The sequence below is a fragment of the Rhinolophus sinicus genome, chromosome 17, assembly GCF_057876585.1.
Source record: "Rhinolophus sinicus isolate RSI-liver-muscle chromosome 17, RSI-T2T, whole genome shotgun sequence".
NCBI classification, from domain to species: domain Eukaryota; kingdom Metazoa; phylum Chordata; class Mammalia; order Chiroptera; family Rhinolophidae; genus Rhinolophus; species Rhinolophus sinicus.
In genome coordinates, this window is record NC_142517.1 from 99,678,631 (window position 1) to 99,702,774 (window position 24,144).

At 39.2% G+C, this 24,144-nt stretch overlaps 1 protein-coding gene across 15 annotated transcripts in view; it reads right to left on the reverse strand.

The window, feature by feature from the left end:
• MED12L (mediator complex subunit 12L) overlaps positions 1-24,144 on the reverse strand; it is a 319,885-nt gene that overhangs the window by 263,425 nt on the left and 32,316 nt on the right. For 11 of the 15 annotated variants that reach the window (XR_016019521.1, XM_074333588.2, XM_074333592.2 and 8 more), the window contains 3 exons: positions 19,009-19,200; positions 17,544-17,576; positions 14,321-14,480 (listed from right to left, as the gene is read on the reverse strand). Coding sequence is in view for 14 of the 15 variants with exons in the window: in XM_074333588.2 (XP_074189689.1) it covers positions 14,321-14,480; positions 17,544-17,576; positions 19,009-19,200 (385 nt within the window). In the remaining variant the exon portion in view is untranslated. The remainder of the gene's footprint in view (positions 1-14,320; positions 14,481-17,543; positions 17,577-19,008; positions 19,201-24,144) is intronic. The other 4 variants (XM_074333622.2, XM_074333602.2, XM_019748866.3 and 1 more) reach the window with 1 other exon arrangement.

Consider the following 24,144-nt stretch of genomic DNA (forward strand, 5'->3'; position numbering starts at 1 on the left):
GACAGGGAAAGATCTCAGGCAGCCCCTCTCAGGAAGAGGGGCTGACGGGAAGGCTGGTAGGAGCAAAAGAAGCTTGTGTCCCACGCCATCAAGGAACGTGTTCAATGTACCTTCTGCCTTGCAGGTGCCAGGTGGTATCTGATACCTGAGGAGAACAACACTGGACACTTTTTGTGGTTTTTGCCTCTGGCTGTCAAGTCTCCAATTCTCGTTTCCATTCTAATGTAGACAATGCTAACCATTGCATTTAGGGATTTTTTTTTCTAGTTGTCCTTTTTCCCTATCAACCCCATACATGCATCTGAAGCCACCGCTCCTGGCAACCACAGAATCCAATTTTAGCCCCTAGAACAAGAATTTCTTAATCAACACATCAGTCACACCACCAGCTTCTTGACACATGTACAGCGTCGGGGGTTTCCTCCTCTCAGAGGGGCACACACAGAGCACCGGCCACAACAGGCTCAACGCCTTCTCAGTGACACAGCTGTTTGCAATTAATGTTATACTATGTTTCCCTGATAATAAGACCTAGCCGGACAATCAGCTCTAATGCGTCTTCTGGAGCAAAAATTAATATAAGACCCCGTCTTAGTTTACTACAATATAAGACTGGGTATAATATAGTATAGTATAATATAATATAATACCGAGTCATATTAATTTTTGCTCCAAAAGATGCATTAGAGCTGACTGTCCGACTAGGTCTTTTTTCCAGGGAAACATGGTATATCATACGGGAAGTTTCACAAATCTTCCCCAATTTCTGTAGAACTCTGAGTTTCTACAGCAGCCTTGGCTGTGGTGAGATATTCATTCCTAGCACAGAATAACAGGGACGTTATTTTCACAAATATTAAACTGGTACATTTAATTAACCCCTTAGGACGAATCCCCACAGCCTTCCACATCTGAGACCAAGTCATGGGTTTTACTGCCCCAGGAGAGGAAAGCTATAGCAAGACAATAAACTTGTCTTTAACAAGACAGCAGACTGGAGAAGACAGCAGACTGGAGAAGACCACAGCTTCGCCTCCCTCGCTAGAAAGCACCCTTCTGTGCACCCCTAAAGCCTCCCGAGGATCTGAGTGGAAAGTGGAGAAATGAAGGAGCAGCACTGAGGAAAGACGTTCACTGCCAGCCCCACCGAAGCCATCAAAGCTATGTGAATTATTACATGGAACATTTCATTACCCTCAATCCTTCCCCAGCTTCTGCTACAGAGGATGTGGTAGAAAACCCCAATCATTTGCCAAACAAAAATAAACTCCACTTTCTTTTTACACTGGAATTTAATTCCATGATGAGTGTGTTCTGAGTATTACATTGGTGCAAAAATGACTGCAGTTTAAAGGATTTAAAATAATTGCAAAAACCACGATTACTTTTGCACCAACTTAATAATTTCTACAGTAAAAGCAGTACTGCATCTACTACTTTGGTCCTACATGCAGGTCTTGTAAAGTTTGTACTTGTGAACAAGCTTTAGATGGTGACTCTTTCACCAGGACACAAATACAAATAACACTGCAGGCATTAGATTGCCACATGAGCATTTAAAGTAACTCCAGATCAAAAAGCCCTAACACATAAAAACGCTTACACTGTATGCAGACCCAGCAGACCCGGGCCCACTGCCCCTCCTCGGGAACTCACAGAGTTTTATTTTTCTGGAGACCATAGATGGATGGATGCTATATTCATTTAATTAAATCGGTTCACTTTAGCTGTGACTTACACAAAGACATTCCAATTGATAATGTACTGACCCCCCAACTAACATGTTTTCTATCCCATCAATATATTCTATGTCGTCCTTGACTCCAAAATAACGGCGAGTTGAAATGGGCCTTAGAGCCACGTTATTAGAGGGATTTCATTTGGAAGCTTATATACACTACCTGCAAATGACTCTGAAACTTAAAGTACGTCTTCTTTAATTTAAAAAAAAAAAAAAGACAAAGAAAAGCATTCTATTCATCGTGGAATTAACATTCCAGTGCAAATTGCGAAAGATCCAGCTTTTTAAGTCATTAAAACATTAGGAGCTTACAGCCCTTTAAAAGAACAAGGCCAGTATGTGCACCGTACAGAACAAGCATCGATTTCTTAAAAGAAACATAAAAACAAACTAAAGATGTACATAAAAACACCTCAGAAGATACACGAGAAGCTGGTAAGAACTGTTTCTGAAGTGTGTCACAAGGGCTCTGGGAGGCAGTGGAAAGAAAGACACTGAGGTGAGAATTCACTCCGAACATTTCAATATTTTGTTTTGTACTACAGAGAAGTATTACCTATTTAAAAAATTAAGTCACACAAGAAGCTGTCTTTTTTTAAACATCTCATGTTTAGGCTATAAGTAGTGGATGCACAGAAATAGTAACTCGTTAGACACTGAGCTTTTGGAAGCACCTTCATACCTCACCCGACACCACTACCCATCCCAGCCTCAGTCACCCCCTCATTTGATATAAGTTGGAAATTCTATAAAGCAAATAAGACCCAGAAATGGAAGTCCAGAACGGAATTCCCAGTTCTCCTACTTTCCGTGGATTTTCTCACCCTAATTTATAAACTGGAGATACCCAGGTACTACAGAGGGATTTCATGAAGACTGTCCCAAGTGACAATATAAAATCAGTATGACAAGAAATGTTAGAGAGACTTCTTTAAGACAAAGAAAAAACAGATTAAAAAAATGTGAATAATAAAATGGCAATAACTACATATCTATCAACAATTACTTTAAATGGAAATGGATTAAATGCTCCAATCAAAAGCTAGGATGGCTGAATGGATAAGAAAACAAGACCCTTACATATGCTGCCTACAAAAGACTCACTTCAGATCAAAAGACACACAGACTGAAAATAAAGGGATGGAAAAAGATATTTCATGAAAATGGAAACAAAACAAAAACAGCTAGGGTAGCAATACTTTATCACACAAAATAAACTTTGAAAAACAAAGGCTATCACAAGAGACAAAGAAGGACCCAGTAATCCACTTCTGGGTATTCACGCATATATGAAGAAACCCAAAACACTATTTCAAAGGGACACGTGCATCCATACATTCACTGCAGCATTATTTACAATCACCAAAACATGGAGGCAGCCTGGGTGTCTATCAATGGATGGATGGATAAGGAGGTGGTTCATATATACAATGGATATTACTCAGCCATAAAAAAGAATGAAATCTTGCCATCTGCGACAAAAAGGATGAACCTAGAGGGTATTATGCTGAGTGGAGTAAGTCAGACTGAGAAAGACAAATGCCGTATGATTTCACTTATACGTGAAATCTAAAGAACAAAATAAATAAACAAACAAAACAAGAAAAAGAAAAACTCATAGATACAGGGAACATTTTGAGGGTTGCCAGCTGGGAGGGGCATTAGGGGAGTGGGTGAAAAAGGTAAAGGGATTAAGAAGTACAAATTGGTTGTTACAAAGAAGTCACGGAGGTGTAAGGTATAGCATAAGGAATATTGTCAATAATATTATAGTAATTGTGTATGGTGGGTATTAGATTTATCGGGATGATCACTTCTTAAGTTATATAAATGTCTAATCACTAAGTTGTACACCTGAAACTGATATTATTGTATGTCAACCGTAACTGAAAAATTAAACAATTATAAAAAAATAAAATAAAACCAGTCTGTAAATAACAAAAACCAGATATTTTCGTAGCATATGTTCCAAGTGTAAATATATATGTATGTACTAATATCCATGAAGAGTAAAGGATTGCAATATTGATAATTAAATTTGGATTCTGATTACCATTTTATCATGGAAGATGATTAATAAATCCAAGCAAGAGTCCACATTAAAAGAGTAGATAATGGAGAAAATGTTGAGTTAACATAAGTTAACATAGGTTGACATAACATAGATTAACATAACTAATAATTCATGCAAACTAACAAGAAGAAATGACAGCAATAAAGACCAAAGCAAATGCATAGTACACATAACAGAACTATAAACCTAACTCATTTGTTCTCAGCTTGCCAGGGAGGAAGATAATTAACTAATTTAGGATCAAGAAATACTTTTTAAGATGTAAAAAGAAAACAAAATGTTGCCAATTTTTACTAAAAGGCTACATTTCTTTAAGCCCACTTCATATTTCCTCCTTCAGAAAAACTTCCCTAAATTTTTCCAGTCTCTCCATCATTTCCTATATAACTCCAGGTAAAATTACATCCTGACTGTTGCCCTCTGCTTTAGGGGTGCATCTTGTTTCCACAAAACATGGTAGCCCCTAAAAGGCACACAGTACAGCCCATCTGGTTAAAATTCTTCACAACATCTGCCCCAATGCACAGATCTCAAGAAATCTTTTCTTAAACGAAATCATTCTTGCTTCAAGTGAAACATACTACGAGTTTAAATCCATTTCTCTAAGAAATTCAAAGGCAATCATAGCCAGACATTACCATTGCGTTCATCAGAATTTTAAGTGTCATAAACGCACACTACCACCACCAGCATCACACACCCGCATTCTAAGATGGAAAAGGACCTATTATACAACATTTTTATTTGGAAAAAGCTAAAATATGTTCCCATAGTACAACAATGAGGAATGCAGAGTTACGCTGCAGCATGTTAAACTTGATTAGAACTTTTAAATGTTTCTGTAAATCAGGAAAGTCCAACAGCGGCTGCAAGGGGCTGGGAGGGGGAGGGCGGAAGGGGAGTTAGTCAATGGGTATAGTTTTCAAGATGAAAAAGTTCTAGAAATCAATTGCACGACAATGTGCATAATATAGTTACACAGCACTGTGTCGTGCACTTAAAATGGTTAAGATGACAAATTTCATGTTTTTACCACAATTTTTTTAAGTCCCTGTAAATCAGGAGTGCGTACATATTCACTTAACTGAACAGCTAGCTACACACCTGGAAAAATATTAAAAATCTTCCAATTTTTACAAAGAATACCTACTTCATTTTTGTTAAAGTCTTAAAAAGCAAGTACTCGGTTTAGTGACAGAGAAGCTATTATAATATTACCTCACAATAACTAAAATTATAATGCATTCCCTGAACTTCCTTCAAATCTTTTCCATGAAATCCATTTTCACAGCAAGGTATCTTCCAGAAAAGGTATCAACAACAACAGGAAAAATTGGGGGCGAAAATTAGGTTTAGCTAACTTTTTGTTTATATCAAAATTACATTCGCACAGTCTCAGAGTCCAGTAGTTCTTTCTACATGACTCATTGTGGAAACAGCATCCCACTGTCTGTTCATAAAGCCCTCATGTCCCATTCTCCAAACACAATTCTTTTTAACTCTTTCCTCCCTTGTGCTTTTTGCTTACCTCTTTGTCTCTAATTAGCATGCTTTGCAGTCCTACTTTTTGATTTTAAGCCTTATCTGTTGGCTGGAAGATGAAGGAATCTATTCAACTGTCTTTCACCACCAAGAAGTTACTATCATATTTCTATCCTCGTTTTGTCTTCCTAACAGAAGACTGTAGAAGATTTAAATTCTGAAGCTAGTCTATGCTTGTAGCAGGGTAAAACAAGTAACCCCATTCTTGTTACTAGAAATCATTTGATTGTTCATGTAATAGAAATGAGATAAACATACACACACACAAGTTATATGCATCTCCATCGATCCACTGACAGGCTCTCGATGCCATGACATCTGAAGAGCAATGAGCACCTTCGGTATTCAGACATCGCTTTTGAAACACTAGAAAGAAGCCAGGTTCCTTAGAGAAATGGTTAACTGCAGAGCTGAGGCAGAAAAGTACAAGGTGAGCCTGAGACATCTTACTGTGCCAAAAAGCGAGAAATGGTGTCGTCCCAAAAGGATACAAAAGAGGGAGCCTGAAACGTCTCCCATTGGCCAACTCTGGGACAATGTGAACACCAAAATGAACAATGAGTGTAACTGGATGGAAAATAGTGAATAAATAAAAACCCACGAGGTCGGCTGGTTAGCTCAGTTGGTTAGAGCGCAGTGCTCTTAACAAGGTGGTCGGTTCGATCCTCAAATGGGCCACTGTGAGCTGCGCCCTCCACAACTACATTGAAACAATTACTTGACTTGGAGATGATGGGTCCTGGAAAGACACCCTTAAAATAAATAAAAGTTTGAAAAAAAAAAGAGAAAGAGAGATTATTGCTGATAATCTCTCCAAAAAAATTTTTTTTAATAAAATAAAAATAAAAACCCACGAGTCTATAACAATGACCAAAGAGAAACAACAAGAAAAAAAAGGAAAACGTTTTTCATCAGTAAAGGTGCAATTACAGCAATTCTTACTCTGAAAAATGATAATTAAAGGAAAAGAATTTAGTATTTACTCTGCCTTCTTTAGAAAGAATTATGATTTATCACAGTGGATGAGAGAAAGCCTATTTTTACAGAAGTATGCCAACGTCTAGCCATCCCCTGTGGAATAACAGTTCCGGGCTTGGTTCATCAATGGATGCTAAAACTTGGAGGTGGAGGAACGGACAGCTCCAAGTGCCAAGCTCTTACCCCACAGGCCCCGTTCTTTCTATCAGAGAATGGTTTTTACCAGATGGCCAGAGGTACCTCACCAATTAAAACCTATTTTTCATGCCTAAGTAAGGCATAAATTACCCTTATACAAACCCTTCTGTCCAATCATCAGGGTTATTTTCCTAGTAAGTAAGGCAGATATCTCTTTATGACAAAGGAGATATCAGGAACACTCTGAAAATGTGGAGGCAATCTTGACTTGAAACTAAAAGCTTGTCCCTGCTATCAAAAAAGTTAGCAGCCACTGTCTTCAAGGCCCCGAACTGAAAGTAAGCTGGTTAGCGTAGATAAGAAACCAGACTGTCAATTATGTGTTTAGCAGGGTTTATTTTTGCATCCAAACAGCTCAATGAATATGTCACACATTAATTACCCACTGTGCAAGAAGGGTAGCTGTTTCTTCTTCGTATTTTGGGGGGTGATAAGGATAGTGATTCCAAGAGTACAGTCAACCAAGAAGTCTCATCCGACTCCCACCCCCCAACCTAGCAAAATCTCAGGGATACAAAGGAAGCGACTGGGGTAAACAGACCAGTTCCCCGGGCAGTTTAACCATAAAGCATTTGAAGCTTCTAATCTATCTGTTCCCCCAAGGAAGACCTCATGCCCGTGATACATCTAGTCACTTTTCCCTATATTGAAAATCCAACAATTCTCAGCCAGAGTTAGAGCTGCTCGTCTCACAAGCAATTCCATCTTTCTCTTTCTCTCGCTTCTGTAGCATCTTGGACTTGGCTGCGTTCTGCCTGCTCCCCATAGCACCCGTGACAACAAGAGTTCGCCAGTGCTGCCTACGGCCCCCGAGTCCTGCATCCTGTTCCCCTTCTTACCTCCAGGGGCCCAGGCCCACCACATGCACATTCCCTGGGCAACTGCCACGCCACAGCAGGGAGGAAAGAGGAAACACATCCCATGAGTCTAGCTCCATCTGTGCCAGGAGGTCACTTAACTTCTGAAGCTTAAGTCTCTCATACACAAAATGGAATCATAAAACCTGCATTGCGAGGTTGCTATAATGATTACAGATTATGCCTGTCAAGTTCCCAGCACAATGCACAAATAAATACTGGCTAGTAATAACAGTAGTCCCAGCGGCAGTTGTAGCGTATTATTAATAGTCTACATTTACTGGCCATTTACTATGTGCCAGGCACAGTTCTACACACTTAGGAAGTGTTGACTCATTTCATCCTTAAAAGATGCTTTCAATTATCCCCATTTTACAGACAAGAAACTGAGGGTATCTTGTAACTACAAGAGTAATAAGAAGCCCTTCCATGGCTCCCCATTATCCAGCAGACAAAACTCACATATCCCACTCTAGTAAACAGCCTTTCATCACCACCCACCGGTTACTGATGCCTGAGCTGAGAAAATAAAACAAAAACCCTGGCAGTTCCACTCCAAGTCAAATGATTTAATGACCCTATTTCTCTGCAAACGACATCCTTCTGCCAGAAATGCCTTTCCAGGCACAACACCCCCCAACTCTGTTCTCTTGAAAAATGCCTCTTCTTTCAAAACTGTACTCAAACGTCACTTCCTCTGTGGATCTCCCTGGACGTCCCAAATTCCTTGGGATTCCCTCTGTCTTTTATTGATTTCTCTATTAGCTCGTCCTTACTTCTCTAATATTTAGGTTGTTTGGATATATGCCCGCCACCCAAACAGTTTTTTTGGTTTTTTGCCCCCACAAAAACACAGTTTGGGTGGGGGGCATATATCCAACCATTCCACATGTTAGAGAAAGAAGGAACAGCTACTGACTACATTCTCCCTCGCTCTGTCCCCCCAACCAGCACAGGGTCTACACGGCCTCAGGCCTGGATGGCATGTATGCTGAGGGGCTCCCCGCACCGTCCACACCGCAGGGCCCTAATCTGTGAAATGCGCACCAAGCAGCCCTCTCACAGAGTGCCCGAATAGTAAGTGAGGAAATGAGCGTGAGATACGGAGAACTTCGCAGATGTTCATTCATGAAATGGGGGCGGTATCCTCGCATACCACGGTCCTCCTGCTAGGGGGAGCGGGATGAACTGCCGCCACACGCGGAAACCAGTGTCAGCCTCCAGCAGCACGGGGTGAAGGAGCCCGCGGCTGGAAAGCTCCTTCACGTAGCCGAGAGCATTTCCGCAGTGCTATCAGGAGCTGATTCAATCTAGCATTGCAGGCAGCACCCCAGTCCTGCTGACCGCAGTGAGGGGGTTCCGTAATCGCTCAAGAAATGCCATTATAGTGATAGTAATAACGGTAGTAAATACTGTAGTTATTATTAGTTGCCTCAGCAACAATAAGCCCCCACACAGGGGACATTATTACAAATAAATGTAGAGTTCTGTATTTTTACTATAAAGTCATATTTCCTACTCTGTTCAAAGGCTTTCCTTAATTACATAACTGTATAAGTTTTACTTTTTTCTTCTTAAGCATTAGCTAGCCCATTTTCAATGCTTTTTCTCTGGTGAGCTCAAAACATCTAAGACAGCTAAACATTTTTGTTCTCTTAAACACGAGACACCATTCAACTCAAAACAAAAAACGTGAAACTAACTGTATCTTATGCCTGGTGTGCTTTCCCTCAAGTCTGTGACAGTCCCTTATTTGAGAGCATTTTCTAAACATCACGTCCACCTATAACCTCTTCTTCTTTATTTTTTAGGTCTCGTAAGAACTAAGAATGACAACCTCTCCCTCCAAGCTTCCGTTAATTCACCTCAATTTTAAAATCTCTGCCCTGACGTTAGAATTTACCCAAGTCAAAGATTTCTTTACCCTTCTTGAAACTGCACATGACACTTCACCCATAAGCCCAGGGCCCCTGGCACCCTCTCACTTTTGGGTACACACCACTGGGTGTGTCTGCAGGATGCAAGCTTCCCAGGATAGCAGCCCATTTCATCTCCCGTTAGATCCGTAACTCTCTGCATAATGACAGTAAGATCTCTGTGCTGCTACATTTAAAGAATTTACACACCGGGGCCTGCTCCCTTCTTGCCTGCCGTTAGCCCACTTAACTTTAGGAAAAACTCTCTTCGATAAAATCAAACAGCAGTGCTTTATAGCTCTGTTCCAATTCTGAATGTGGGAACTGAAAATAAAACATATGTTTCTATTACAAAGGAATAAAGGCCATTTATACTAGAAACACTTTACAAACCTGAAGAATAATCATCAAGACAACAGAGTCATAAACGCGACACCAGGAAAGGGTGACACCTGATAGTCGATCTTGCCACAAACACGCTGAATGACTCCTTTCACTATCACAGCCAGAGCAGAGAGACTATTACTGGGAGTCAATCTTCTGAAATGTATGTAATTTAATCCAATTCCACACACATACATGAGTGTACTTGCTTGGCGGTAGTGCTTGGAGTGTGAAACTTGTGACATTATGGCTATGTCTATACAACCAAATGCTTCCAAACGTTCTGTATAATTTGCTTAAAGAAGCTGAAGAAAGTGCTGAAAACAAAGAGTGAAACGTAGCAGGTGTAACAGAGTGACAGTAAACAGATCAGATATTTGAAAACATGTGCTCTTTTCATATATTATAAATAGTGCGACATCTGCATTTTAAACACACCTGTAAGACCAGAAATATAGAAAATCAATATGTACATAGTTCAATTACTTAGTAATTACAAAGCGTAAAACAGTAACTTTGCGGTGGAGAAATCGGGTGCCACTGCACCACCTTACCCAAATGATCAGTTACCGCCACCAGCACATCCGACAATGTGATACAATGTACTGAGACATTCATTCCCACATCGCTTCCTGGTGTACCCACCGAAAGTGCGGAACCGGAATCTAATCACAAGGAATTGGACAAATGCAAATCAAGGGACATTCCACAAAATAACAGGTCTGTCCTCTTCAGAAATATCAAGGTCAAGAACAAGAAAGGCTGAAGAACAGCTCCAGATTTTAAAAGACTAAAAAGACATGAGACAATTAAAGTCAACATGAACTGTGGCTCACGGTTGAGAAGACTGATGTCTAGAGAGGCTACGAACTCGGCTTTCAATCCCCAGACACTTAGTGGCAGAGCTGGGACAAGTCAGCCCAAAGCTCTTCCTGAGATGCTAAACCTGAGAGGTTAGGGAAAGATTCTAAAATTCATGCATTTAAAAGTACTTTTAATTTTAGGTCAGTAATGTTACGATAACTGCGTATGGTGTCACATGGGTACTAGATATGGTGGGGTGATAGATGGGAGGGGGTTGGGGGCAGGATGAAAAAGATGAAGACATTAAGAAGTACAGATTGGTAGCTACAAAATAGTCTGGGGATGTAAAGTAAAGCATAGGGAATATAGTCAATAATATGATAATAACTATGTATAGTGCCAAGTGGGTACTAGACTAGTCAGGGGGGTCACTTCTTAAGTTATACAAATGTCTAATCATATACTATATACCTGAAATCAATATAAAAAATACTGAATCTCAACCATAATTGAAAAATTTTTAAAGAGGGGGTTAAAGGTCAAGGGGAATATGAGAGGATCAAATTTCTAGGCATAAAACAAGTCATGGGGATATAATGACAGCATGGGGAATACAGTCAATAATATTGTGACAGTGTGGTACAGTGTCAGCTGGTTGCTGTGCTGAGCTTATCATAGTGATCAATTCTTTAGGTATGCAAATGTTGAATAACTACGGTATATACCTGAAACTAATATTCCATGTTAGCTATATTTTAATTAAGATCTTTTAAAAATATTTTTAATTTTAGCCTTAAAATTTTTTTTAGGTCAGAGCTTTAATACTCTACCATGAGAAATTATATGTAGGCACTTGACCTTCACAGATTTAAAATTCACACTTTTTGATGCACTTGAATAACACCCATGAACTATAGCACTCTGTCAATAAACTGAGTCAAAAAACAGGATCATGAGTTACATGGCTCATGAAAAAAAATACAGCTAGTGGGTGAACCTAATCAGCCATCCATTGTGGGTGTGCAGATAATAGAAATCTTAGCTTTGTAGGGGTATAAAATAATCCCTCCCCCAAAAACCAACCGGTTCCACTGGTAAGAAAATGAATGGTGAACATAATGAATCTAACAAGGAGTCCGTGATGTTCTCAGCTGGACACTGTAGCTGGGCTTTCCTCCGTCTGGTAGGGGAAATCACATGGTCAGGGTGACACATTCATACCTGGGATTCCTCATAACTGACTTCGCAAATGATGAGGGCCTATCAAACTTTAATTTGTCCTACAATTGTTTTATGTTTCACTTGGCTGAATCAATCTTGCATGATCATCCTTCTACACCTTTTAGTGGCAGCTAAGATCAGATTAAAGTGAACATCAAGGAAAACACTGACAGGAACAAGTTACCAAAAAAATATGAAGAGAATCTAAAGAATGGAGGAATAGTTGCTCCATTATAACTGGTGATGCTGGAAGTCTCCAGGTTATGAATTGGGACAGATTATTAAACACACACACACACACACACACACACACACACACACACACACAAATGCTTCAGGCCTAATTATTCATTTATTTAACAATTACTGAGCACGTACTGTGTGCCAAATACGGTCCTAGGAGACCAAGCACTCAACACATCGGTCAACATTTCTCACAGAGAAACATTATATCCAGGAGGGGGTGGAGACAGGTGATCGATAAATTCATTTTAAATATAACACGAGACGGTATTAAAAGCTATGACGAAAAATAAAGCAGGACAAGAAAACAGAGTGACAGGGAGATGATACTTTGAGTGGCGTGGTCTGAGAAGGCTTCTCTTAGGAAGTGCCACCTGAGCTGACTAGCAGTTAGGAAGGGAGCAGGCCACGTGGGCATCTGTGGGTGGGAGGGAATGTGGCACCCACGAGGGCACAGTGCGTGTGCAAGCTGCTGGTGTCGGCCACGGTAGACATCTGAGCGAGACAGGGAGCCATGAGGCTTCTGAGCATAGGCACATGGCATCATTTATGTGGTAGCTACAAAGTAGGCAGCTGTCATCAGAGAAGCAAGAACAAAAACAAGATCAGCTGGAGGCCCCCACAGCAGCACAGGCAAACGAGGTGGCGGTGGCTTGCGCCAGAGTGGCAGCAGTGGAAGGAGGAATACATCGTCAGATTCTCATTATACTTTGAAAGTAAAGCTGAGCGGACTGCTGAGGGACTGAATGTAGAGTTTTGAGAGAAAGAAAAAAGCCCAGAATAACAATATGGCTTTTCCCTTTATCCACCCAGTGACTACCTACAACATTGAGAAAGGAGAAGCCAGAGGAAGGAGCAAGTTTAGGGATGGTGAGAAATCAAGACATTGATTTTAGGTTTTAGGTGACTATGAATCAAAGCAGAGGTGGCAAGTGAGCAAAGAGATATCTAGGTTCCAGAGAAGTCTTAGTAAATGCAGAGATATAGATACACTGTATATAAATAAGGAGAAGTGTGTGTGTGTGTGTGTGTGTGTGTGTGTGTGTGTGTGTGTTTAGAAATGAAGGAAAGTTCAAAAAAGGAAAATATGGAGAGGGGAGAAGAGAAACTTGAACATTGTATTATATATACTTCGGCCACACGAGATGTGCTGGACCCAGAAGTGGCAGCCATGGAGTTTGGCCACATTTTTGTTTTGTTTTGAATTTAACTTTTCATGCTTTTAGAATGGGTTCCACTGCACAGTTTCCCGGGCCCCTACCACTCCCAACCACTTCGCAGCCCAACCCACTTATCTAGGACCCAGGCATCTAAGGACATTCGCACTTGCTGTCCCTGCTCCTCAGAGCTTTGCAGCTGGGGTCTCCTTTACAGAATCATAAGCATGTTTCCATTTCATAAAGAAATGTTTGTTAACCTAATTTTTAAATGGACATCTTTACGTGTAATTCTCTGCACATTTCTAATGAAGCAGCAAACGTTTCAGCACCACCTCAAGGAGTCACTGTCTAGTCACCAAAAGAGTGAAGACTGACTAAAAACACCTTCCCTCCAGTTCATTCCACAAATACCTACCATGGGCGTGTGTGTGTGCGTGTGCGTGTAGGAGGGAGACTGACAGACAACAAAATAACAACACGTGAGAACATAACTTGGAGGAAGGGGAGAAAAAGAGGGAGTGCCATGTAGGTGTCCAGAGAAAACCTCCAGAGGAAACGACATTGGAGCCAACTGCCTCAGTAAAGAGGGGGAGGCACGCAAATATCCTAGAAGGGAGCAACCCAAGTCCAGGGGAGAGAAAACACAGAAGCCCGGAGAAAGGAGGGAGCTTCATGTGAGAGGACAGAAGGCAGGCAGGGGCCGGAACCCCTCCGGAACGGGGGCCAAATCATGCATGGCCTCAATGGCCACGAAAAGAATCTGGATCTTTAGTCTAATTGTAATAAGACATTATAAATAGGGACATGATGTGATATGATTTAGGCTTAGTGATCAGTATGGCAGCTGTGGAGAGACTAGAATGTAAGGAGCAAAAGTAAAGGCAGGAGACCAGCTAGGAAGCTGCCACTGTACCAGCCAAAGAGTGATGTGGCTTAAACCAGCATTTCAACTAACATATGGTGACGAAAAGTGCTAGGATACAGGACATATTCGGGAGGTGATGTCGACAGGATTTGCTGGTAGAACCAGGATTCTGAGCCGGGGCGAACAAGGACCAGCTTCTCCCTCGGCACCACCAGTGACTTTCGCTTATCACGCACTTTCTCAGTACTCACCGGCTGGATGGCGTCCGAGGGCGCGGACAACAAGTACTTGTAGGATCGATAATGAAACATGACATGTATCATACCGTCTCACTTACCCAAATTGGGGTCTGTAGCCTGACGTTTCTTAATTTTAGCTTCAGAAATAGCAGAATAATAGGCACAGGTCATCTTAATTAGCCACGTCGCTCGAACCATTGGCACTGAATATTTAGCTAAATATGCAAAAACATCTTCTTTTTTACTAAGGATCGGAACCTAAAAAGAAATAACATATTTATAACAATCACATACTATGTTTATCTTTAGGCAAAAGAAAGAGACTAAGTTTCTGCTATAAGAAAGAATATCCTTTCAAAAAAAGGATATTCTTGATGGATGTTAAACAAATTTCCATTAAGAGAAATGAATCAAAACTATGTTAAGCACATTGGCAACACAATTTTACCAGTTGCTTCTTATTTATAAAAAACAAATTATTTTCTAACTTTCAGATACTGAAAGCTACTCATTGTATCAAAAAAATAGAAAAAAAACAATTTCAAACAGCCCTCCAAAGAGTACATCTCAAAATTAGAATGGACAGATCACATGAAAAAACGTCCCCACTTTACATTTTATCCAAGAACACTTTTTTTATAAAGCTTTTCGACTGTATCATTTCATAAGAATAACCATTTCCACAAAGCTTCTAAAAGTGCCTTTAGCCCAAAATTTAAAATAGAGGCTAAAATGATGGATCAGTGAATATGCCTAATAAACACTGAGCTAGAAATAGCTGGGTAATTCATTCACAAGTGGAAAGTAGGCACTTGGGACGGTTAATTATTTCTTCCAGACCACAAAGGTACTATTTAGCAAATTAACATCCCCGTGTACCACTGAATGGTTGGAAAGAGTTAATCCACTCTTCATGAATTCCTCACAAATATCTGTGGCAGGGCCCAGTCATCTACATGGAATGTATTCAGTTTCTGCAGGTGGAATAAAGGAGTAGACAAAGAGCGTGCTGGCTGTGCCGCAGGACGGAAGCAGTGAGACCGGGGGGCAGGCACGCCCCCCACACGAGGGTGCAGCATCTCTGGGCTCCTTTCCTGGCCCCAGCCTATTGGTTAAACTCATCACTCCCAGGCTCCTCATTTACCAAAGTGGTAACACCAACCCTGTCCACCTCACTGGGTGGTCAGAAGGATAAAACAAAAGAATTACATGTGTCCAAATTATAACAATCTTTATTTTGTTGCCAGTTTCAAAGATTTCTCCACGCCAGCCAAAGTGTTTCTGAGCCATGGACTAGACTCTCTCTCTCAAGAGGATCCTAAAGACCACAGCCATGGACACCTAGAGCCTTGGTGCCTACGCCCCACATTCTTGTTTGATTTTGTGTTGGAAATCGAGGTTTCAAACCAGCCAACCAACTCATACATAATAACATGGCATTTTTCTCTTAGTTAATCGAATCCTCATTTAGTCAGTGGATTTTTTTGCATCACACATGTTACAAATTTGACTAGTCACACATTTGGTATCAAGTGTGATCCTAGAATTAAAAGGTATTTTTTAATAAAACAAAGCGATATCACCTGACTTCACTTGATTAACACAAACGATTTCACCTGGTTCTTACCAAAGCAACAGCAAGCGGCTCTAATGCTGAAGGATAAGCTGCCAGGTTGGACGCTGCGATGCCATGTGTCCATATACTGTATCTTACAGGCAAATTAATAGACTTCTGACCGTGTACAGTTCCTGCCTTGGGTTCTGACTTTAGAACATAATCCCCATGACAGAGGCAACTAAACTGCCAAACCTAACTAAAAGGGAGATGAACATCACAGGCCAAAGCGATAAGGCTTCCTCTCATTTGAACAAGAGAATTTCCTGAAAATGTAGCTTACAAGGCACATCTTTCATGGAGCACGGGGCTCTGGGCTTACTATGGTTTAAGATGGGGAAAAGAAAAAGGACAGGCTTTTCCGTTCAAGACCTGAGCTGCTGCTTTTCACTAGAACATACAGTAAGGTATCAGTGAGTTAAATTTCCACTAAATATCAAGGTCAGTTGCCTCTTAATAAACATACCAAAAGATTATAATCCGAAGCCTAAAAAATAGGCAAACGCAAAAAGTAAAAATAGCATCTCCAAAGAAACATTACTAATAGTATCTTTTATAGATGCCTAAAGGAGTTCTTTTGAATAGTAATTGACAGGAGAAAAGAACAAAAACATTTTATATAAAATGTTTAGATGAAAATAGCAAACAAAATTGATCCACGGGTCTCACATTAACAGCAGAAGGAAACCTCTAGCTCAGCTCACTGCCCCTATGACAGAGCCCTAAGAAATGGTTGACTCAAATCGAGGGCTTCAAAATTCAGAAGAACGTACATGAAGAAAGTTTTTTAATTAAGGAAAATGCATCTATTGATGGTTTTGTCAAATTTACAGTTTTCGGCCAACTCAGGGAAAAAAATATGTCTATCATGACTGAAATATGACTTCCTTACTGTGATGGATTCCGTTTTCCACAAAGACACCATCTGACTTTAACTTGTAGCTGAACCCAGACAATCACCGGGCAGCTGTCTGGTTTCTAAATCAAGCTAGGGTTGCATATGAGTACCAGAGGAAAACTAAGACATCTAGCATGTGATGGTTTCCATCCCTGGGTCACCTTTCCCGCTGAATGCATGTTACCGTCAGCATCCTCCATTTGCTTAGCAGTGGTAGAGGCAAAAGGAAACCCCCTAGACCACAATCATCGAAGTCATTGAAATGAATACGTGATAACTAATGATCTCTTCAAGAGCTAGGAGGGTAACTCTAAGAGGGTCAGAAGTCTCCTTTTCCAAATCCAGCTCGGACCATGACTGAGTTAAAAGGCCCTTTCCATGCCATTGTTGACCTCTGCGTGGCTGCACACTTGGAGTGCTGTGGAGCTTTATAGTAACAGAAAACCAGGACCAGAAACCTGATCCAGCCCATACAGGAAACTATTTTGAACTCTAGATCAGAGCTGGAAGATGACTCAGGATCTTAGCAGGAAAATGAAGGTCTTTTGCATTAAGCTGTCTCTCAGATAAACACCAGAAATTAAAGAAGAAGTATTTAAACTTTCTAATATGAAGAACATGCAGAGAATGCAGTCTTTTACCCAGCTCTGAAAGAGCTTTCCCCATCTCAAGAAGCTGACGTGCTGAAGAAGGGAGGGTAGAGGGACGAAATCTTGAAATGCCCAAGAAACAAATACTTCAAGGTATATTCAATGGTTTTATAAAGAAAACATCTTTAATTTTGCAAAAAATGAACGTCAGGGCTTACCTGAGGAACACCTGACTTGGTCAGAGGCAGCTCCTAATAAAGAGAGAAGAACAATGGCTAATACACCACACCATAATTCATCTCCCTCCTAAAAGATGAGAGACCGCTACACCCCTAAAGCAAGTATTCGCTTTCAGGAAATATCCACAAAATGCATTCTAAAAGCTTCTAAAAAAGGAAAACCTAAAAAGAAAGACATCAGGCTGGCTCAATGGGAGGTGAAGGTATTAACCAGCATGGAGGGTATGGACTATTGTTAGAAAGCCAGCGAATATAGAAGGATGCCCTTTGACTTACATGGCCTTCAGACAATTCATAGGAAACAGTGGGCCCACATAGTAAATGTTCACCAATGGAAAAGAAATGCCACACGGTTTAGCCTGTACTGGGACAGAGGCACCGCCTGAGTAGCAAGAGGAGGTTATGCTGACTGTTGTGCTTTTCAAGGATTTCAGTTGCCTTTAACTGCTGAAATCTATGAAAGGCAACACAATGCTATGACACTAAGGCAAAATAAAGCCAATGGGAGCTATGGGTACTATTTTCACAAAGTTCCTTTAGAAGACAAACAAGCAAATACACCAAGGAGCTCCCCTCTGAACTGGGTCTGCACCAAGCCAGGTAATGAACACTTAGTATCTGGAATGGAAGACGGGCACCCCTAAAACTAAAAGGCTTCAGGAGAGATGAGAAAGACCTGTGGGATTACTTGGAAGGTGATCAAGATGTTAGAGATCAAGATTAAGGGCGGGGGGGTGGGGCGGTTCTATCTCGCATCTAAATTTCAAAGACATTTTTATATTGTTCAGATTCTAAGATTGTTGAATCTGTGTATTAATTCCCACTTGAGGAAAATGACCAAAAGCAAAGATTTTAAAATAACCCTCCCTCCTATACCCCTATACCCCTCCCCCCCCAAAAAAAAGCTGGGAACTATAAATAACTTTAAATAAACCTGCCTATTTTTCTCTAAAACTTTTCCAAAGAAGTTTTTCAAGCAACATACAGAATCACTACGTTTCTCCTGTTTGTTAGGAAGGAGACCTGGCTTAAAGCATTTGGATGGTGATGTTTCAAGACAAGGAAATAACACCAAAGCAAGGATTTCTATGTAACACAGTTTGCACATCCTGGGCTAAGCAGACTGAAAATGTAATAGAAATAAAGTCTTATTGCCTATTCTTGATTTTAAAACTTTGTCTACCTAACTTTGTCTACCTAAACTCCATATAAACTGCTTCCCGTATGGAATGTTTAGGTCTATGGGTGTCGGAGGCAGCACGTGCATCAATATAAAGGGGAAAGAAAACAGCGTATGTGCAGCACGCACCTGGTCTGTATACCTGCCACTGAGGCTTTGAGTTTCGGAGAGAATTGGGGAAAAGAAATATACACTTGAACATTATCTCAAACATCTTCATTTCTACAAGACCATAATTTAAAAATTGTAAGAAAAATTGAATACCTTTTTTGCTAAAATAGCAAGTGGTTTATTTCCTGCTAAGTCAGAGAACCAACTATGAATTGCACTCTGGGATCGAGCAGTAACCAGCCAATAATTATCTTTAGCATTAACTTGTGGTTTCTTCTTTCCGGTGTCCTGGAAAGTGTTAAGTTTTAGTTTCTCGGCTAATATGCTGCTAAAATAAGCTCCAATCTGAGGAAACGAGAGACAAAAACAAAAAGTTTAAAGACAATAAGTATGCTAGTGATGTATATTGGTACTTTATTTTTATTATTTTAATGGAAAAATCTCCAAACAGCCCACCAGAAAATAAAATGGCAATTTAAGTCCTTGAAGTCAAGAGCTGTCATTTCCTTAAACTAACAGAATGCAAAAACTCCCAAAGCAACTTTGTTCTACTACTAACAAGTAGTTGAAGGAAAAATTAAGAGCCTTTGAAAATCTCTGGTAAGATGAAATTAATTACATCCTGAATAAATGTCAAGAGAATGGGTTCTGCTTTCATCTTCAGCTGTACTTCTCTCCTTTTTCATACTCTACACCCATTCGTTTTCCTGAGAAGTGCTACATACAAGAACAGAAAGCCTGGTAATCACAGTAATCATTCCTTTTCTTGTTTCATCTTAATAGCACGTATTTTTGGAAAGGAAACTGTATTTACACTCAGCGCTTTTCTAAAAAGAGTCTAGAGAAATTTAATTTATTTAAATGGAAAATACAAAAGATTCAATTAAATTAAGTATTCAACATATTTGATTGGGCTGCCAATTTCAGAGTACAAGTGTTTCAAGAGAAAGCTACTGTTACCTGCTCAGAATGGAGCAAAGCAGCAAAGGGAGATTCTGTGAATTAGTGTAGCATTTTCATACTAACCAAATTAAAAGAGGAAGCAAGGAAGAAAAGGGGACCAATAGGAAGGGAATAAAGTAATACCTAAAAATTAAATAAGTCCAAGAAAATCTGTTGGAATTACCAAGAGTCCTATCAAAGCATCACATATCATTCTCTGGGAATTCTTTAATAATATGATGCGAGTAACAATTTCTAATAAATACCTCCAATAAGGTCTGAAGACAGTGTCAACCATGATTTAAATAAAATACTCTGGTGAAGCAAAATAAGAATCACTACCTTTGTTAATGCTCATGAGTCAATTAGTCTACAGGTTGAAACATAGATGTAAGCAACTAGTCAAGTGTATTTACCAGGGTGAAAGCTGGTGCTGTACAACTATTCTCATTGTGAAATGTAATTCCTCGATCCTTGTGATTAATGTACGATAAAAGGAAGCCTCCTTTGGTATGCTGATGTAACATGGTAATAAAAATTAGAGTAATTAGAGAAAAAGTCAAAGCTTTACTTTTTAAAAAAATAACTTGATAGTGTTTATTTTTTTAAGCAACTATTTGCAAAATGCCCAGAGAATTGAATGCAAATATTTAGCAAAAACCAGTTGTTTGAAAACAAGTAACCAACAGTAGCAAACTGTTTAATTTTAAATTTCTCAATTCATTTTTGGTCTTTGCACCAAGGACACAAAACACCAACCTATGCAGATTTATATTTAAAAGGTCTCTTATTCATAATTGTGTATGAGCATTTTAATGAAAATAAACAGATGTCAATCTTTTTTTAAAACTAGTCTGGGAAATGTTTTACCATTATGCTCTCTTCTACGTACTTAATGATAGCAATGGAAATGGTGACTGTATGTATGTTTTGCTTCCCAACAAATCTTCTGAACAATTGCATACTGTAAACAAAGTCAAAATTCCCCCCAAAAAAAACAAGAGAGAAAACAATGTGCATTAGGACTCAAAAAAATAAAATCGAAACATGATCACACATTTCCTTTTATTGTAACAGCAATATAGTCACATTAATTTGAAATCAAAAAACGTAAAGAACCTAACTGCCCAGTCTCAGTGCCTACCTCTAAGTAACCAACTTTGATGAGTTTTTATGTGTCTTTCCAGTGTTTCCCCATGTAAACACACACAACACGAATATATTATTTTTTCTCTTTCTTATACACCCTCATGCACAATTACTAAATGTCTGTATGTGAAGAGCTTCCTCATTCATGTTTATTCACACGTAATAATATCCTGTGTGGATGTACCACATTTTATTTAATCCAGACCCTGTTAATGGACAATGGGAGTGTTTGTTACAAACTTTTGCTGTTACAAACCACGTTAAAATGAATAGCCTTTTCTATTTATTGTTTCCTACATGTTCGTCTATAGCTTTCAGATCAATTTCCTGAATTCAGTTTAAGATTCTGTAATTTTAATCAACATTGCTAAACTGTCCTCCATAAGGTTTGTAACAATTTGCACTCTCTCAGACAAAGTATGAGAGAAAAGGTTTAATTTGAAACTTGTTTCCATCCATCCAAAGCTATTTGGAAAATAATTCATCTGATAAAAAAATGGAAAAAGTTTAGGGGCTACACTACAGTTCATATATATTTCATATTTATAAGATCAAATTCCCCTCAGAAAGTTTGACTCCTCGAGTAAATCTCACAGGAATGTTGATAGCAAAAGACGTTGGAATGGGTGCTATTTCCATTTATTGTTATTTAAATTGACATAATAAAACTGGATACAACTGAGAACAATTTGGCAGTTCACATGAAGAGACACACAGCATTCATATTTTCTGTTATGTACTCAATTGTGTATTCCCAAAATTCAGCTGTTGAAGCTCTGACAGTCTTTGGAGACAGAACGTTTAAAGAGGTGCTTAAGGTTCAGTGAGGACGTAGGGTGGCACCCTAATAGCACTGGTGTCACTATAAGAAGGGAAAGAAACACCAGAGATGAACACACACAATGATAAAACTATGTGAAGACACAGCAAGATGGCAGCATGTGTAGACCAAGGAGAGAGGCCTCAGGAGAAACCAGACCTGCTGACACCTTGATCTTGGACTTCCAGCCTCTTGAACTGTGAGAAAATAAATTATCTCAGAAAATCAAATTTCTGTTGTTTAAGCCACCCAGTTTATGGTACTTTGTTATAGCAGCTCTAGCAGACTGATGTACCTTCTAAGCAAGCAATATTCTTCCAGGAACATACAAAAAATATTCTTCCAGGAACATACAAAAAATTTTACATTTTTTAAAAGTATAAAAGGAAGACGAAAAAGTTTTAGAGATGAATGGCAGTGACAGTTGCACAGCAATGTGAATGTACTTTATGCCAAAGAACTGTACACTTTAAAATGTTAAAATGGTAAATTTTATGTTATATATATTTCAGCACAACAAAAAAAAATAGAATACAAATTCCAACATATGCATAATTGTGGCTGTAGTGTTAAAAAGTGTCAAGATTGGAAAAAGACAAAACTAAAAACATCGTGTTTGGTCAATAGGACTATCTGTAGAAAATGCTTCTATTTTCTTTCACATCATTTAAATAATTATTTCAGTTGACAGTTTAGCAAATTGTCATTTACACGTGTTTGTCATTTACGTGTACACACATAAAGAGATCTGGAATGATACACAAGCCCTTAATAAAGGTTATCTCTAGGGAAAAGGAAAAATGTATAGAAATGTGTCTATATGTTTGATTTCTTTTTATTTGTATGTATGATGTTTTCAATTTAATAAGTAAAAGTATTTTAATATTTGAAAAACAGAAACTCAAAAAGGATAAAAAATCAAACCTTAGAAGATTACAAACAGAAGCAAATAATTATATATATAATTGTTAACATAACCACACAGAAAAAGAAGACTTAATTCAAGAAATTTTTTAACACAACATTCTGACTACACACTCTTAATGAAAATTAGTATAAGGTAAAAAAAAGTATTGTAGAACATTTGAAATTTTTACATAGTAATTTTGTTATTGAAATATTGGTATAGTTTATTCTGAAACTTTTTTATGTGTATTATAAGAGAGTAAATGAATAAATACGTTGATATTGCTGAGATGAAGCGTTCTCACTTTGGGAGAAAAAAGACTCAAAGATGAAACAGGCAAAAGTAAGAAAAAATCCCGGGGGTATTGAGTTAGAACTGGTGAGGGGAAGAAGAGAGGAAGGAGGAAGGGGGAGGGGGAAAAAAGAAATCTGAACATGTTTCCCAGCTCTGTCCACTGGAAGGCTCAGCAGATAGGACACTCTAGAAGCGGGGAGCACACCACGCACGCAGATCTGGGCTGGGCAGGGAGAGAACGAGATGAACCTGGGATGTGTTCTTGTATCAAAAGTGAGGAAGTGCTCAAAGGAGGGTGGAGATGTCAAAATAACCCAAAAGCCAGGTTAAAGGCACCCCCACTGGCCAAAGAGAAGACAATTTGAGCATCAAAAAGAAAAATTAAAATAACACCTCAGATTTGAAAAAGAATCCGGGAGTCAAAAGTGATACTAAAAAAATGGGGTGTCCTTTACAAAAGAATGCCAACTAATAAATGTATGAGGAATGATAACCAGAAAAACCAGCATTTTGCAACCACCAGCAAAATTAATCATGCAGTGGGAATCATCAATTGATGCTAAAATCATAGGATGAAATTTTTCTGGAGAATAGACTATTCATGGTCTCAAAGTAGCACCCTATAGAGATCACTATGAGGAAAAGATGACCACTTTTACAAGGTAAAGAGATAGCAGACACCACCTTAGGTGATCACACTTATAGCCAATTATAGGGCAAACTGGCACTTCATGTCTTCTGATGTGAGGCAATGTAGGCTTCATGCCCCAAAATATTTAACATGACTCCTGTCATGAGAAAATAACGAGATAAATCTTGAATACAGGACTAGGATATAAAACAAATAACTGGACTAGACTCTTCTAAAATGGCAGTCCTGAAAGCACACCACTGCCAAAGAAGCAAGAACAAAATGAGGGACGATGGAGAGCTACACTGTACTAGATTAAAAGAGACTGAAGAGACATGACATCCAAATACAATGCATGATCCCTGATTGGATCCCAGGGCAGGACAGCTCACCCGTTATTTGGGGAAATTCTGAATATGGATTGTGGTTTAAATAACACTAATTTATCAACATTAACTCCCAAGGGTGTCACATACGAGGTGTGATCAAAACATACAATGAATTCTGTTGCCAAGTGCCATCCAACAGAAAGGCAGAGATCTTCAA